The sequence below is a fragment of the Camelus bactrianus genome, chromosome X, assembly GCF_048773025.1.
Source record: "Camelus bactrianus isolate YW-2024 breed Bactrian camel chromosome X, ASM4877302v1, whole genome shotgun sequence".
In the NCBI taxonomy this organism is placed as follows: domain Eukaryota; kingdom Metazoa; phylum Chordata; class Mammalia; order Artiodactyla; family Camelidae; genus Camelus; species Camelus bactrianus.
The window spans coordinates 58,687,057-58,703,612 of record NC_133575.1 but is presented as its reverse complement, the minus strand read 5'-3'; the positions used below and the strand labels follow the sequence as shown (position 1 = coordinate 58,703,612).

General features: G+C 36.8%; 1 protein-coding gene across 1 annotated transcript in view; it reads right to left on the bottom strand.

The window, feature by feature from the left end:
• WNK3 (WNK lysine deficient protein kinase 3) overlaps positions 1-16,556 on the bottom strand; it is a 124,024-nt gene that overhangs the window by 56,223 nt on the left and 51,245 nt on the right. The window contains exons 8-10 of the mRNA XM_074359279.1: positions 16,009-16,303; positions 15,015-15,208; positions 14,772-14,921 (exon numbers count right to left, since the gene is read on the bottom strand). Of these exons, the coding sequence (XP_074215380.1) occupies positions 14,772-14,921; positions 15,015-15,208; positions 16,009-16,303 (639 nt within the window). The remainder of the gene's footprint in view (positions 1-14,771; positions 14,922-15,014; positions 15,209-16,008; positions 16,304-16,556) is intronic.

The window sequence follows — 16,556 nt, the reverse complement described above, 5'->3', positions numbered from 1 at the left end:
AGTTTTTTGAATGATGGAACTATTCTGCATCCTGATGGTGGTGATTATTATCCTATATATGAAATAAATTCACAGAATTAAAGACACACAAAAAAGTGAGTGAATGTGAATACTGGTGAAATCCAAATAAGTTTTGTAGTTTAGTTAATAGTATCATATCATTGTTAATTTCCTGGTTTTGATGATTGCACTATGGTTATACAAGATGTTAATATTGGGGAAAGCTGAGAGAAGGGTACACAGGAACTCTCTTTATTACTTTTTATATTCATCCAACAAAAATTTATTGTTACCACTCGTAGGCTCTAGGAACACAACAATGAAAAAGCCAAATATGGTCCCTGCCCTGAAGGAACTTATGGTTCTTTTTATTTCAATTGAACTATAGTTGATTTACAATGTTGTGCTAATTTCAGGTGTACAGCAAAGTGATACACACACACACACACACACATATACACACATACATACACATACCTTTTTAGATTTCTTTTCCATATAGGTTATTTCAAGATACTGAATATAGTCCCCTGTGCTATAAAGTAGGTCTTTGTTGCTTATCTACTTTATATATAGTAGTGTGTATCTGTTAATCACAAACTCCTAATTTATCTCTGTACTATTTGACAACCTCTATGTGAGTCTAAAATCATTTCAAGATAAAAAGTTAAAAATAAACATATGAAGACATGCTCACAATCTCTAGTAATCAAGAAAATGCAAATTAAAGTAATATATTATTTTTCACTCATCAGCCTAGCAAAAATATCTGGTATTATCAAATAATGAGAGTAAGATTGTACTACTGGCTGACAAAAATTTAAATTGGTCCAGTCCCTCGGGAAAGCAATGTGGCAATATATATTAAAATTAAAAAATGTGTAGAACCTATGGTCCAGTAATTCTGCCCCAGTGTCTCCTCTAGCATGATCTATTTTGTTTATTTTACCATTAGATAAAACAGTGGAAAAACTGGAAACAGCCAAAATGTCCATCAATAGGAGGAATAGTTAAATAAACTGTAGTGTAGTCTTACTAGTGAATACTATGGGACAATTAAATAAAATCCAGTATATCTATATGTAATAATATAGATAGATATAATATAGATAATATAGATATGTAATAATATAGATAGATAATAATATAGATATATCTACAGGACACATAATTAAGTAAAAAATTTACAAAGTGATACATACGGTAGGATCTGTTTTATGTGCTTAAAGTCAAAAAACAAACCAGAAAGTAACACTATATATGGGCTAAGGGTACATATCTATGTACATAACTACATTGAAAAAGATCTTGAACAACACATACCAAACTGATAACAGAAGGGATAAGGACATAGGGAGGGGTGGGGTCAAATGAAACTTCTCTGCATTATTTTAAATTTTTACCAGGAATTTACATTGGCATATTACTTATATAATTAAAGTCAGTAGAAAAAAATTTTCAGAAAAATAATCGAAGTACTGTGGTAGAGAATCAAAGTGATATTCAAACATTGTGCTATGCAGGGATACGATTGCGTACAAAATGCTGAGGTTTAGTATTTCTCTCCAGGAGCTGAAAATTGAAACCATCTAAACGGATGTTTGATTAGACCACAATGTCAACTGAAAAGGAACCAATCTCAACCACCAGAAGGACTAATGCACTAGTTCTAATACACCACACTACAAGAGGTAAGAAATGCTGACCTCAGCAGTAGATAAAAATCAGAATAAGTGGTTTTCCATATTATGGGATAAAACAATCAAAACCACAACTGGCACATCTGTACTCATGATTCACTTCCTGTCTCTTATATGCCCTTATTCACTGCTACACAGGGAAATAAAATGGAGAAATAAAAACAAGTCTTAGATAGATGGAATATAATACATAAAAATATTAAATCACTATATTGTATACCTGAAATTAATGTAATATTGTAAATCAACTATACTTCAATTTAAAAAAGAGAGACAAAGTAGATGCAACCAGTTATGGATACCGTGAAACGTGTCACAGTCTTATTTGTTCAAATATCACAATTTTTAAAATGAAAATAGAAAATAAAACAAAACAAAAAATGGATCTTAGGCTGCCCATCAAACACAAGTTCATTATCCATTTGGAAGTCCTGATTAGGCAAAAAGAATGATAAACATCAACAAATAATCCTCTTCCACTGAGGGCAGGCTGATAAGAGATATCTACAGCCAATCTTATTTATTAATTTATTCAACAAACTTACAACAAGCAATTATTGTAACAAACAGTGTGCTAGGTGCTAGGAATACAGAGATAAATCAGGTACAGATCTGTCACAAAGAATTTCAGTTTTACTGGGGAGAAAGACACAAAATATAAACACAGCTTGCTATCTGACCAGGCTGAAGATCCCTTTTTCCTCTAGCTTGGCAATAAAAAAACCCCAAACATCAGAAATTCATTCCATCCCGTTGTCATCAATTCCTGGGGGTTTACTGATGAGCACATAATGAGGGATGATATTTTGCAATGATAAAAAATTAGGAAAAAGAGGTTCTTCTTCTGGTAAGGGTCCCAACAGGTCAAACCCCACACTCACCCAGATACAGATACCAACAAAAAGTGCCTAACAACTGTCTGAAGGCATAAGAGAACAATCAAAAGCAGGTAGAAACTGGTAGGAAGGCAACAGAAGAAAGGAAGGATAATGCATGATTTTGCTATTTTTATGGCTTTTCACTTGAGGGTAAGCCCTATAGTCACTAAAACTCAGACAAAATCCACATTCTTACAAGACTAAAGAGACAGAGGAAGGAGTCTGGTAGTACAGAGGCTTCAAGACCCAGGAAGCTCCTGGTGCTTCACCATGCAACAGGAAAAGATCCAGGCCATGAGTCTCATGACTCTTCACACAATGGCAGAAGGTAACCCAAGGCATTATGTCCCAGCCCTCTACCCAGTGGTAGAGAGCCATGTAGACCCCACAACTCTTGACCTTCTACCCAGCAGTAGACAGTGGCCAGGTAAGTACTTCCATGCCCCAGTGGCACTGGCAGAGATCACATATTAAGGGTACCAGCATCAGGTAGCCAGAAAAGAGGTCAGGGGAAATGTTCTTTGTCCTATGGATCCTGCATCCTCCACTCACCAAATCTAACACTTGGCAGCACAGAGAAGCACCTTCCACTCCTGCAGGTAGCACCAATAGAGATACCTAGTGAGAGCTCAACCAAAGCCAGAAGACCAGGCAGACCAGAACAGCATTATAGGAGCTCAGAAAACTAAATTATCATTAGAACTACAGCCCACAAAAGTAGGATAGAACCTACATGTTAAACTTAACAGGGTAAGTCCCTGCTAAAATAGAAGATTTAAATAGGATCAAGTCTCTGAATTTTTGCTGATTTCCAGTCAAGATGGCAGAATAGTAGGACCATGAGCTCATCTCTCCTCGTGACTACAATGAAACCACAACTGACTGCTAAACAACCACTGAATAAAAGACTGGAACCTAGCAAACAAGATCTTATTCAACTGGAAACATAAAGAAGGAACCACAGTAGAATGGTAGGAGGGGTGTGCTCGTGATATAATAGGACTCTGTACCCCACAGGTGAGAGACCCACAAGCTGAAGGATAATCAAGTCGCAGAGGCTCTCCCACAGGAGTGAGAGTTGTAAGCCCCAGGTCAGGCTCCCAACCCAGGGTTCCAGCATTGGGAGGAGGAGGAGACCATAGGACATCTGGTTTGAAGGCCAGCAGGGCTTAGCCCCATGAGACTGGGGAAAACAGAGACTTCATTCTCTTGGGAACAACTCACAGAATCTCACATACACTGGGTCCAAGGGCAGAGGAACCTGGGCCAGACCTGCCTGCTGGTTGTGGAAGGTCTCCTGGGAATGTAGCAGATGGCTACAGCTCACCCAGGGGGCATAAAAGCTGGTGGAAGACGTTCCAGGAGTGTTAGTCTACATGAGTTTTCTTGGAGACTGACATTTTGATTGGATCATTAGCACCAAGACCTAGACCCACCCAACAGCCTATAGGCTTAAGGGCTGGGAAGCCTCAGCCAAATAACCTACTGGGTGGGAATGCAGCCCCACCCATCAGCAGACTTCCAAAGCCACCAATGCCTCTAGACACCTTTACTCACCAGAGGACCAAGACCAAGCTTCACCCAGCAGTGGGCAGGCACCGGCTCCTCCTGCCAGGAAACCTGCATAAGCCTCCAGTCCAGCCTCATCCATCAGGGGGCAGACACCAGAAATAAGAAAACAACAATCCCAAAGCCTGTGGAAGGAATCCACAAACACAGGCCAGACTCTACATTAGGACCAGCTAGACCCTGGCCCTTGGGTGACCAGAGAGGAGTGTACTGCTGGGACACACAGGATGTCTCCCACAGAGGGCCCCCTGTCTAAGGTTGAGAAACGTAACTCCTCTGCCTAAATATACAAATAGAAAGATAAACAATATGAGGTGGCAGAGGAGTATCTCCCAGGCTAAAGCACAAGATAAAGTCCCAGAAGAAGAAATAAGTGATGACGAAATAGGCAATCTATCTAAGAAAGAGTTTAAAGTAATGATGGTGAAGATATTCAGAGAACTCAAGAGGAGTAGAGATGCACAGAGTGAAGTTTTTAGCAGAGCTGGAAAGTATTAAGAATACCCAAACAGAGTTGAAGAATAAAATCACTGAAATGAATAACACACTAGAAGGAACCAAGAATACACTAAATGAGGCAGAAGAACGGATCAGTGAGCTAGAAGACAAATTAGTGGAAATCACTACTTCAGAAGAGAAAACAGAAAAAAGAATGAAAAGAAATGAGGACAGTTTAAGAGAACTCTGGGACAACATGAAGCGCTCTAATATTCACATTATAGGGGTCCCAGAAAGAGAAAAGAAAGAGAAAGGGCCTGAGAAAATTTTGGGAGAGATAATAACTGAAAACTTCCCCAACTTGGGAAAGGAAACAGTCACCCAAGTCCAGGAGGCTCAGAGAGTTCCACACAGTATCACCCCAGCGAGGAACACACCAAGGCACACAGTCATCAAATTGACAACAATTAAGGATAAGGAGAAAATACTAAAATTAGCAAGAGAAAAGCAACAAATAACATACAAGGGAACTCCCATAAGGTTATCAGCTGATTTTTCAGCAGAAACTCTACAGGCCAGAAGGGAGTGGCATGATATATTTAAAGTGATGAAAGGGAAAAACTTACAACCCAAAATACTCTATCCAGCAAGGCTCTCATTCAGATTTGATAAGAGAAATCAAAAGCTTCACAGAAAAACAAAAGCTGAAAGAATTCAGCACCACCAAACCAGCTTTACAACAAATGTTAAAGGAACTTCTCTAGTCATCAAAGCACAAGAAAAGAGAACAAAAAGAAGAGAGAGAGAAAAAAAAAGACCTAGAAAAGATTGCTTTGGCAATTTGGGGTCTTTTATGGTTCCATATAAATTTTGGAATTGTTCTAGTTCTGTGAAAAATGTCATATTTTGACAGGGGTTGCACTGGATCTGTAGATTGTTTTGGGTAGTATGGCCATTTTGATAATGTTGATTCTTCCAATCCAAGAGCACAAGAAATCTTTCCATTTCTTTTTATCATCTTCCATTTCCTTCATCAATTTTTACAGTTTTCAGAGTATAGGTAACCTCCTTGGTTAAGTTTATTTCTAGGTATTATGTTGTTTTTGATGCAATGGAAATGTTTATGCCACTTACAAAAATCTGGTTTTTGAATTGAGAAGAAAAAAAAAGTGAAAAAAAAAAAAGAAAAAAAAAGTGAATGAAGGCCCGCAAATGGCAAAATATCCTTCTTTCTTATGAGTGAGTTGTAGTCCATTACATATATATGCTGCATCTTCTTTATCCATTCATCTATTGATGTGCACTTAGGATGCTTCCTTATCTGGGGCAATTATAAAGAATGTTGCTGTTAATAGTGAGGTGTATGTATCTTTTTGAATTAATTCTTATTTTGTGGCTGGCTTTATTCCTTTGATAACTATGTAAGTTTAAAAAGCTAAAGCTCTAAATGTTCAGTACATATATGTAAATTTTAAAATATGTGCATTATATTGTATATATGCATTTACATGCAATATATTGTATATGTGCAAATTGTAACAATTCTACCTAATAAATTGAAAAATGAAAAAAAAGGAAAGAAAAGTCACATATCTGGGCCTACTAGTGCCACAATAAATCTGTAAGTTCTGAACACAAATAACAACAACAAAAAAAGAGTCTCCAATCATAATATCCAAAACATCCAGAGTACAATAAAAAAAAATCATTTGTCATACCAAAAACAAGAAAATCACAACTCAGATGAGAAAGGACAATGAACTCACACCAATAGCACGATGAATCAGATGGTGGAATTATCTGACAAGGACTTTACAGCCACTATCAGAAAAAGAGCCTCAGGATTATAATTTCTCTGGAAACAAATGAAAAAAAAAAAAAAAACCAGAAAACCTCAGGAAAAAAATAGAACTTACAAAAAAGAACCATATAGAAATTATAGAATGGTAAAATACAGTAACATAAATTAAAAATTAACTAGATGGGCCACAGAGTAGACTGGAAATGACATAAAATAGAACCAGAGAACATGAGGAGAAATTAATAGTCTTCTCAGTCGAACAGCAGAGAAAAGAGACTGAAAGAAAATGAACAGGGCCTCTGAACCCAGGGAAGGATTTTTTAAAAACTGAAAATTCATATAACTGGAGCCTTGGAAGGAGTCAAGAAAGAATGTGGAGCAGAAAAAAATATTCAAGGAAATAATGGCTGAAGACTTCCCAAATCTGGCTAAAACAGATTCATAAAGCTGAGTTAACGTCAAACAGGATAAACCCAAAGAAATTCATGCTAAGATACACCATAATTAAACTTCTTAAACCTAAATTTTGACAGCAACTAGGAAGTAAAAACATTACTGATAGGAGAATGCCAATTTGATTGATAGCCAATTTCTCATCTGAAAACACGGAGGCCAAAAAGAAGTGGCATAACATTTTTCAAGTGCTGAAAGAAAAGAATTGTTAACCCATGAATTCTAGATTCAGCAAAATATATATTTGGAAATGAAGGAGAAAAAAAGATATACTCAGACAAAAGGAAACTAGGAGAACTTATCACTATCAGATCCATCCTTAAAGAATGACTAAAGGAAGCTCTCCAGAGAGAAAGGAAATAAGAGAAAAAGTCAGAATTTCAGAAAGGAAAAGAAAACAATGCAATGGGTAAAAATAAGGGTATATGTAGTAGACTATTCTCCTTATGAGTTTCTTAAATCATATTTAATGTAAGGCAAAATTTATAACAGTATCTATTGTAGTACGTAACTACGTAGAGGAAATACTTGAAACAATTATATTTTAAAAGTGGAAAGGGTAAAACGGACCTAAATGGAAGTAAGGTTTCAATACTTAACTTGAAGTAGTAAAATGTCCATATTAGTAGTGAGTGATAAGTTACAGAGAAAAAGAGAGAGGGAGAGAGAGAGAAAGAGTGCAACCACTAAGTAAACTACAGCCCAATATACTCAAAACAGTATAAATAAAACGAAAAAGGAATCCTAAAATATTTGCAAGTAACCCACAGGAAGGCAAGAAAAGAAAAACAGAGGAAAGAAAAACATAGGGAAAAAACAAATAATAAAATGGCAGACTTAAGTCCTAAGATATCGATAATTATTTTCAATGTAAGTTGTCTAAATATATCAGTTAAAAGGGAGACATTGGCAGAGTGGATAAAAAGCCAACTATATGTTTTCTGCAAGAAACTCACTTCAAACACAAGATAAGTAGGAGACATTGGCAGAGTGGATAAAAAGCCAACTATATGTTTTCTGCAAGAAACTCACTTCAAACACAAGATAAGTAGGTTGAAAATAGAAGGATGGCAAAAGACCATCCTTTATGCTAACATTAATCAAAAGAAAGTAGGAGTGGGTATGTAATATCAGAAAATGTAGACTTCAGAGAAAAGAAAATTACTAGGGATGAAGAAGGACATAACATAATAACAAAAAGATCAATCCACCAAGAAGACATAGCCAGCCTAAGTGTGGATACATCAACCAAGAGACTTTCAAAAGAAATGGGAAAAAATGACAGAGCTAAAAGGAGAAATATATAAATCCACAATTATAGTTAGGAACTTCAATACCCTACTCTCAGCAATTGATAGAACCTCTAGACAGAAAATTAGCAGATATAGAAGAACTGAACTACAGACTAATATCTCCCATGAACTTAAGATTCAAAAGTCCTCAATAAAATATTAGTAAATTGAATCAAACAGTATATACAAAGAATTCTACATTATGACCAAATGGGTTTATTCCAAGGATGCAAGGCTGTTTCAACATTCGAAATCAATGTAATCCACTATACCAATAGGTGAAAAAAGTCACACAATCATATTAATTAACATCGAAAAGGTATTTTTTTCAGTGAGTCAGGAATAGTGGGGCACTACCTCAACTTGATAAAGAACATGCATGAAAAATGCTAAAAGACTTAATGTTTTTCCCTAAGACTGGGAACAAAATAAGGATGTTCATTCTCACTGCTCTTATTCAATATAGTACTCGAAATTCTAGTTAGCACAATAAAAGGAAAATAAGAACTAAACAGCACACAGATTAGAAAGGAAGAGATTAAACTGTCTCTGTTTTGGAAAATATATGATTATCTACATTTAAAAAGTCCCAAAGATTCTACCCCCGAAAAACCTCTTAGAACTAATAAGTGCAGCAAGGTCATAGGATACAAGAGATATACAAATACATTCACACAAACATACTCACAAATCAAATGCATTTCTATGTACTAACAATGAACATATGGAAACGAAAATAAAAAAACAATACCATTTACAATCCCTCCAAAGAAAATTAAATACTTAGAGATAACTTAACAAAAGATGTTCAGGATATGTATGCTGAAAATTACAAATGTTAATAAAAGCAATCAAAGAAGATCTAAATAAATGGAGAGATATACTGTGTTCATGTACTGGGAAACTCAATATAGTAAAGATGTCAATTCTCCCCACATTTATCTATAGTATTAATGCAATTCCTATCAAAATCCCAGCAAGATTTGTTGTAGACATAGACAAACATATTCTAAAATTTATATGGAAAGGTACAATTCCTAGAATACCTACTGTAATCTCCAAAGGCAGTGGGAGGAATCACCTTAGCCAGTGTTAAGGCTTTCTATATAGCTACAGTAATCAAGACCAAATGTAATTAACAGAGGAACAGACATACATGAATTAAACAGAATAGAGAATGCAGAGAGAGACTCACACAAATATGTCCAATTGATTTTTCACAAAGGTGTAAAAAGCAATTCAACGGAAGAATAATCTTTTCAACAAATGGTACTAGAGCAATTGAACATTTAGAGGGGAAGGAAGCAAGGAGGGAAGGGAGGGAGGGAGGGAGGGAGGCACAGAGGGAAGCATAACACCTGAAGGGAATAAATTGTTGCACTGTTCTTATATTTTATATAATATACTATTAAATACAATATAAAACCTATGTAGAAACTCAAGAATTAAAGAATGTAAATTAAAATCCCTAGAGCAATCACACACACACACACACACACACACACACAAACCCAAAACTGGAAAAGTACACAAGAAACTCTGGGGGCTTGGGAAAATGTTTGGTATCTTGATTGTGGCATATAACTGTCAATTCATTGAATTGTGCACTATAAATACATGCAGTTTATTGTACATAAATTATACCTGAATGAAGTTGTTTAAAAGTGGAAAGATCCATAGCTAACATCATACTTAATGGTGAAAGACTGAAAGCTTTCTCACTAAGATCAGGAACAACATAAGGATGTCTCTCCTTACCACTTCTATTCAACATGGCACTGGAAATTCTAGCAAGAGCAATTAGGAAGAAAAAGAAATAAAAGGCATTTAAGTTGGAAAAGGAAAGATGAAAAGATCTTACATACAGAAAATCCTGATGAATGACAAAGCCACCAAAAAAAAAACCTATTAGAGTTAATAAACAAATTTAGCAAAGTTACAGAATAGCAGAACAGAACTCAAAAATCAGTTGTATTTCTATACATCAGCAATGAACAATCCAAAAAGAAGATTAAGAAAATAATTCCATTTACAATTATATAAAAAAGAATAACTTAGGAATAAACTGAAGGAGGTATGAGACTTGTACACTGAAAACTACAACATGTCACCAAAAGAAATTAAAGGACATCTGAAATGTGCACTCCAGATTCCCTCATCTCCTTCAAGTGTGTGCTCAATTGTCAACCTTCTCAGTGAGGCCTATCCTGATCACCATCTTATTTAATATTGCAGCCCACTTTCCTCCTTACCCTGCTCCACATTGCCCCCAAACTCATTGTACTGTATTATATAATTTATTTTCATCATGGTTATTGGCAGTCTCCTCAATTAGGCAACAAAACTCAATGACAGAAGGGATTTTTGTCCTTTATTCACTGATATATCCCGTGCAGACACTCAAATACTTTTTGTTAGCATCATGTGGTCTAACCTCTTCACTTTACAGATGTGGAAACCCCAAAGAGACTTGAATCAAAGCCACCTAGCGAGTAAGGAAAAAAGCCAGGAATAAGTATTGTGACTCCCAGTCCAGTGCCATTTCTACTACAGCTCACTATCTCCCTGACCCTCAAACATCACAGAAAATTCTCAATTATCCACATTTTCCCCCCAGGATTTATCTTTGGAATTCCTTGGCTTTGCAAATGCTCCTGTGTCTGTAACACAGAAATGCTCTGAAAGACAGTAGAAGCCTGTACTGGAATACTAAGTGTTGATAGATGAATAGAAGAAGATGGCTGATTTGTAAGGGCTATCCCAAAGCTTTGATAGAGGGTCTGGGGTTATAATTGCGTTTCTGATGACCCAGAAACAAGTTAAACTAGAAGATGACTGACTGCCACTGTGGCTAGACAGCAAACTGCTGCTGAATGTTGGCTGGTGCTGTGCTGTTTTTCTGCAGGGGAAAGTTTGACTGCTGTCTAACGTCTGAAGCACGTGAGGCTGCTCTAAAGGCTGTATTACATATTGTTGTTCCATTGCCACTGGTTGTAACTATTCTCACAAAGGAGGTATAATCTGGACCATGTCTATACTGGCCTTTGGAATACCTGGTAATGGCTGAATGTGGTTAGGTGCCTGTGAATGAGGCACCTGCTATTGGAAAGTAGCATGTTGGCTATACAAAGATTGATGTTGATTTATGGGACCTTCCTGGGTAGACAACTGATGGCTTTTCTGTGTTTGCCTATGAGATGAATGAGTCATCTGCTGATGCTGAATGAAAGCTAAGTGAGAAACCTGGCTTGATGTTAGATGTGATTGGGAAAGCTGTGCAGAGAAGTGTGGGGGCTGGATCTGGGTCTTTGAGGAGGCCTGCTGAATAAAGGACATTTGTTCAAGGTGTTGAAGCTGTCCTTCCACAGCCCTCCAAGATGTAATGCTAACTGACTGGGCTTTTAGCTGCTAGTGCCCCAAACTGACATCTGCTTGGGATGGAACTGCTGAATTCTACACATTAAATAAAGGCTCAATAAAATGTGTTTGTGTATCTAAGGTTGATGTTAAATATTTGTTCCAACATTGAAGAATTAGTATCTTGGGGTTGTGTTAAATAGGCTTGTTACTCAGAAGTCTGTGCTACATAAGATGGTACTGAGTGTAAGTCCTGATCTACAGAGTTTGTAGTATGTACTTGCTTGCTATCAGGAGGTTTCATTGTGTATATCTGCTGGGTTACGAAGGTTGCCTGTTCAGTTGTCTGGATGGTGTGAGAAGCCTGTCCTGAATAAGGGGCATGCTCAAGAGGCAGTGCCTGGTAAGCAGGCTGTTCTATAGGTAAACTGCTTGGATCATATGTGCTGGCTGGTCTGGAAAAGGTGACTGAACCAGAGGTTGCACTGTACATGCAGGCTGCCCTTGGGCTGCAGTCAAATAAGAGGGCTGTACCACAGGTGGGACTGGATAAGTCTGTGTAGAATAGGTCGGCTGTGATCCTGGTGGTTGTACAGTGTAGAGGATGCTCTGTGGCTGGCAGTGAATGAAAAGGCTGTGCTGGAGCCAGCATTGCGTAAGTTGACTGTGAAGGGTAAGAAGCTTATTCCTGGGGAAGTATCACAAAGGGCAGCTGCTCAGAAGCCTTCAGTGGGAGGGATGGCAGTTCTGCAGGTGGTCCTGAATAAGTATGTTGAACAGAATAAGATGGCCATTCCAGGGGCTGCCTCACACTTTCAATACTACCTTTTGGCTGCTGCTGACTTCCATGAGTTTCAGACTCTCACAGAGTACAACCCTGCTGAACATTTTTCTGTGGTGATGCCATAACCTTAGGTTGTAAAATTAATGACTGCTGCTGAATAGAGGCTTGGAAACAAGGCTTCTTCAAATGCACAGTCTGGCTTTGTGGCACTGAAGAACCCGGAATTAGACTCCAGATGTACCACTGAGTATGGCTGGGATACTGAATGTATCTTTCGCAAAGGCTGATGGGCCCCTGAATGCCACTCAATGGGATTAAAAGGGAGCTGAGCTGTACCAGCAGGATTCTGTGCACTGCTCACATATTGGGCAAAAGAATGATTCAACAAAGCTTGCAGGTGATTAACTGGTAAGAAGCTAGAAGTCTAATTGGCATTTGGTAATTTGGTTAATGCCTGTTTCCCATTTCTAGGGTCAGGCTCAAGGTGAAGACCAACTGTTGAATGCTGGGAAGTCATTTATGAAGCAGACAATGTCTGCAGAGAAACTGAAGAAAAGACTGGTTGTGGATTTCCAGTAACTAACGAGTCTAAAGTCATAGGTTTAGCTGAAGTTTTCAATCTGCTCCAAAGGTCAGCTGAAGTTCTTGGTGCTGGTGCAAGGAAAATTCACATTATAAATGCATATATCATGCCCATTTTAATGGGACTGTCCCAGACAGAATGATAGTTAAAATAATGCTATATTCTAAAAATTTCAGGAAGTTATCAAAAAGGTACTGGGTATAGCATTAGTCCTATAAAAATCCTAGTACCATGAATAAACGCTAATTGAATGCACCAAGGGGCTGAAACCAGTGCCAGCAATATTCCGCTCATGGCTTCTCACTTACTGCACTTGCCACATAACTCATTCAAACCCTGGCAGAAATTCAGAGTAACTGAATCTGACACTTTCACACACAAAACAGTGCAAGTTCCAAGAGAAAGCTCAAAGGGTTTTAATATCATCGCTAAAGGGAACATAGAGGCTCTCTCAAGAGGAGAGGAGAGAGTTGGCTAAATATATATAGGCTGGCTACAATAATTCCTAGAACTTGAACCACCATGTTCAATAAAAAGACTCCTCCTGGTCAAAGAGTTTGCTTATGTGGCTTCTGTGTATTAGGTGAAAAGGGCAGGCTACAAAATAGTATGTATGTGATATACATATGTATGTATAAGCAAACTTATGTATGTATATATAGAAAAAAAAGACAAATCTAGAGGCTCTACCCCCATATGTAAACAATAAGTTATTTCTAGTTGGAGGGATAGCAGGTGATTTTCAATGTCTTCTCTATAACTTTATGGGCTTTAACACTTCCATAAATTTTTTGAGTTTTTTTTTTAATTTTGGAAACACATTTCAAAATACACATACCTGTATACTTATGTGGTTGAACCTAAGTTAATTTAAGCATCCATTCAACACATTTTGCATTATAGTCTTAAAAAGAGATAAATGAAATCACAGCATGAGCTCAATAATGAACACATACCATATCACTTACAAACACTAGCCAAACACCATACACTGTCAACAATATTAGATTAAATATACCCCCAGCAGATTTTAAATGCAACCCCCATTTGCCAAGTATGTCTATACTTTCCTCTACAAGACTGTGAGCTCCTTGAGGGAAAGGACCATATTTTATCTTAATTTGTATCCCCAGAGATGGTAGTCATTAAAAGTTTGTTCAACTATGACTGACTATATAGCAATTTCTTAAAAGAAACAGATGCACCAGCTGCTAATTAAATCATATACAGAGAGTGCCTAGGAGTTCAGACCATCTCAATCTCAAAGAGAAAATGTACACACAGGAGGTTACGGGGTTGAGGAAAGAAAATGAGGTGATGGCAAATAAAACCCCAGTCATGTATCCAGAGTCCATAACCTAGGAAACCAGGATATAGTCTTGATATATGAACTCTCACAAAGACTGTCTATTCACTACCAGAAATTAATAACATTGACTTTGAGAGTCTAAATGACAAAAGCACTTATTTCTCCTATAGAAATAAACATGAATCAAAAAAGTCAAGAATTTAGATGAAAGTGCTAAAAATTATAAAGGTATATGAAATACTATTTCTGATTAACTATAAAAGATATCTCCCCACATTCAAACCAGGCTGGAAAAGTCTAATACAAAGAACAAATCATCATTACCAAGAAAAAGGGATCTGAGTCCTAAATAATTTTTTTTTATCCATATACAAAATTCTCAGTTTCTTTTCCAATTATATAAGCAGTGTCTCAAGATTCTAGTTACACAATGTTAGGCACATCCTCAGAAAGAATGTCTTAAGTGAAAGGCAATATAAATAACTTTAGCTTTCAGTGACTTTTATATAAACTATGATGAATATATAAAAGAGAACTTCTGCCTGTCAGAAACTCCAGGCAGTATTAAATATGTTTAACTGAATAGAGTTTCTAAAATGTATCTTACCTTTACCTGTGAGACCTTCTGGACAGTTAATGGTGAAACTTGGGGTTGTGAGACAACTGGAGGTCCAACAGCATGTACAGGCAAAACAGTGGACTGACCTTGAACTAAAGGCAAAGTTTGGGGCTGAGTCAGCTTTGGCTGCTTCTGCAACTGTCAAATAAGAAAAAAAAGATTAAATATAAAATCTCCCATTATCAGTAAATAAACTGATTATATGTTTTAAAATATAACAGTTCACCTCACCCCTGAAATCTGCTGGTAATGTCCTACTAGTTGCTGGGATGGATAAATTTTCCCTGGAACATTTATTTCAGCCTGTGGGATGTTAGAAACCATTTGAGAGCCCATTATCTGGTCTGAGGAATAGGCTATACTGGGCTGACTTGAAGTATCTGAGTGTATTACTGATCCAGCTCCTGCCTCAGACAAATTGTCACCTACAACAAAGAAAACAAGCAACAGGTAGAAGGGAAAACTCAAAACACAAGGTCCAAATGGCTAGGAAATTGTAAGTGTTTACTTTTTTGTTTTTTACTCTGACAACCTGAAACTGCTTCAAATAAAATATGTACACTACAGAATCAGTCAAAAACCATCATGTAAACTCTCCATGCTGAAAATGTAGCGTAACTAAAATTTTCTTAGTAAAGCAAATCTAAAAACAAAGAATCACATAAAAGTCAACTTCATTTGCTGGCCATTTCATATATATTCCTAACTAATCTATATTTGCCATTAGTATTTCAGTAAAATCTAAGTGTCATGTTCTCATTCTCCTAGAACCTGGCTAGAAAATAATATTGCCTTTATAGAACAATTGGTTATTACTATGAAAATACTGTGTGTCCTTCCAGAGAAGAGAATGTATTACAGCAGAAAGATTATAGAAACTGTTAGTTTTATACTTGAGTCTAAAATACAAAGGGTCTTAAAGTTTAGAAAACTCCTTTTTGAGGAATAAATTCTATCTTTAGTTCCACATCTTCTTTATTAAAGGATTTATGTCAGGCCCTTAAAAATAGCAAAAAGATTATAACCCTTATTCAACTAATACCTTGGTCAAGTCACTTAACAGAACAGTTTTTTAATTTTAAAATAAGGAAACTAGTTTGCTTGTCCATTTCGGGGAAGGACTGATGAAATGACAGATAACAAAATGCTTTGAAACATACAAAAGTATTATTTAAAGATAAAGGCATACAGTTACACGTTTCCTTGTATAAATTATAACTGTTACCTATAACAGAGGAGCAGTGCTGCTGTGGTTTTCTTTGTAGAAGCTGTTGTCGAACATGTTGATCAACTTCAGTTTCTTCACATTCAGTGCCAGTGTGCTGAGCAGGAGGAGGGGGCAAAGTTGTATTCTGGGGCTGAGGGAGTACATTCCCCACAGACTTGCACTGGGAATCCCTGCGTTCTTCCAAACAGCCAGCTGGCTTCTTCTCCCTTGTCTTCTTTATCAGAGTCACCCGATCTCTAATGGACTTAGCAACAGCCTTGGAATCACTTTCATGGAAGAATCCTGACTTGACCTACAAACAAAATATAAGAAGCAAACCGTATCTTTAACATTTAAGATTTTAACTTTTTTTTTTACTAGCAGTTATTTTCTGCCCCCAAACCCCAAATGCTATTAAATAACAGTTAATTTGTTTCTATGTTCTTAATCAGACATGCATAAATGTCAGACCCTTTAATCAGCATAAGAAAAACAATACTATTACTAAACACTATTGAAATAATTCTGGCTTTAAACAAAAACAAATAGCTTGATTTTCAGTACAT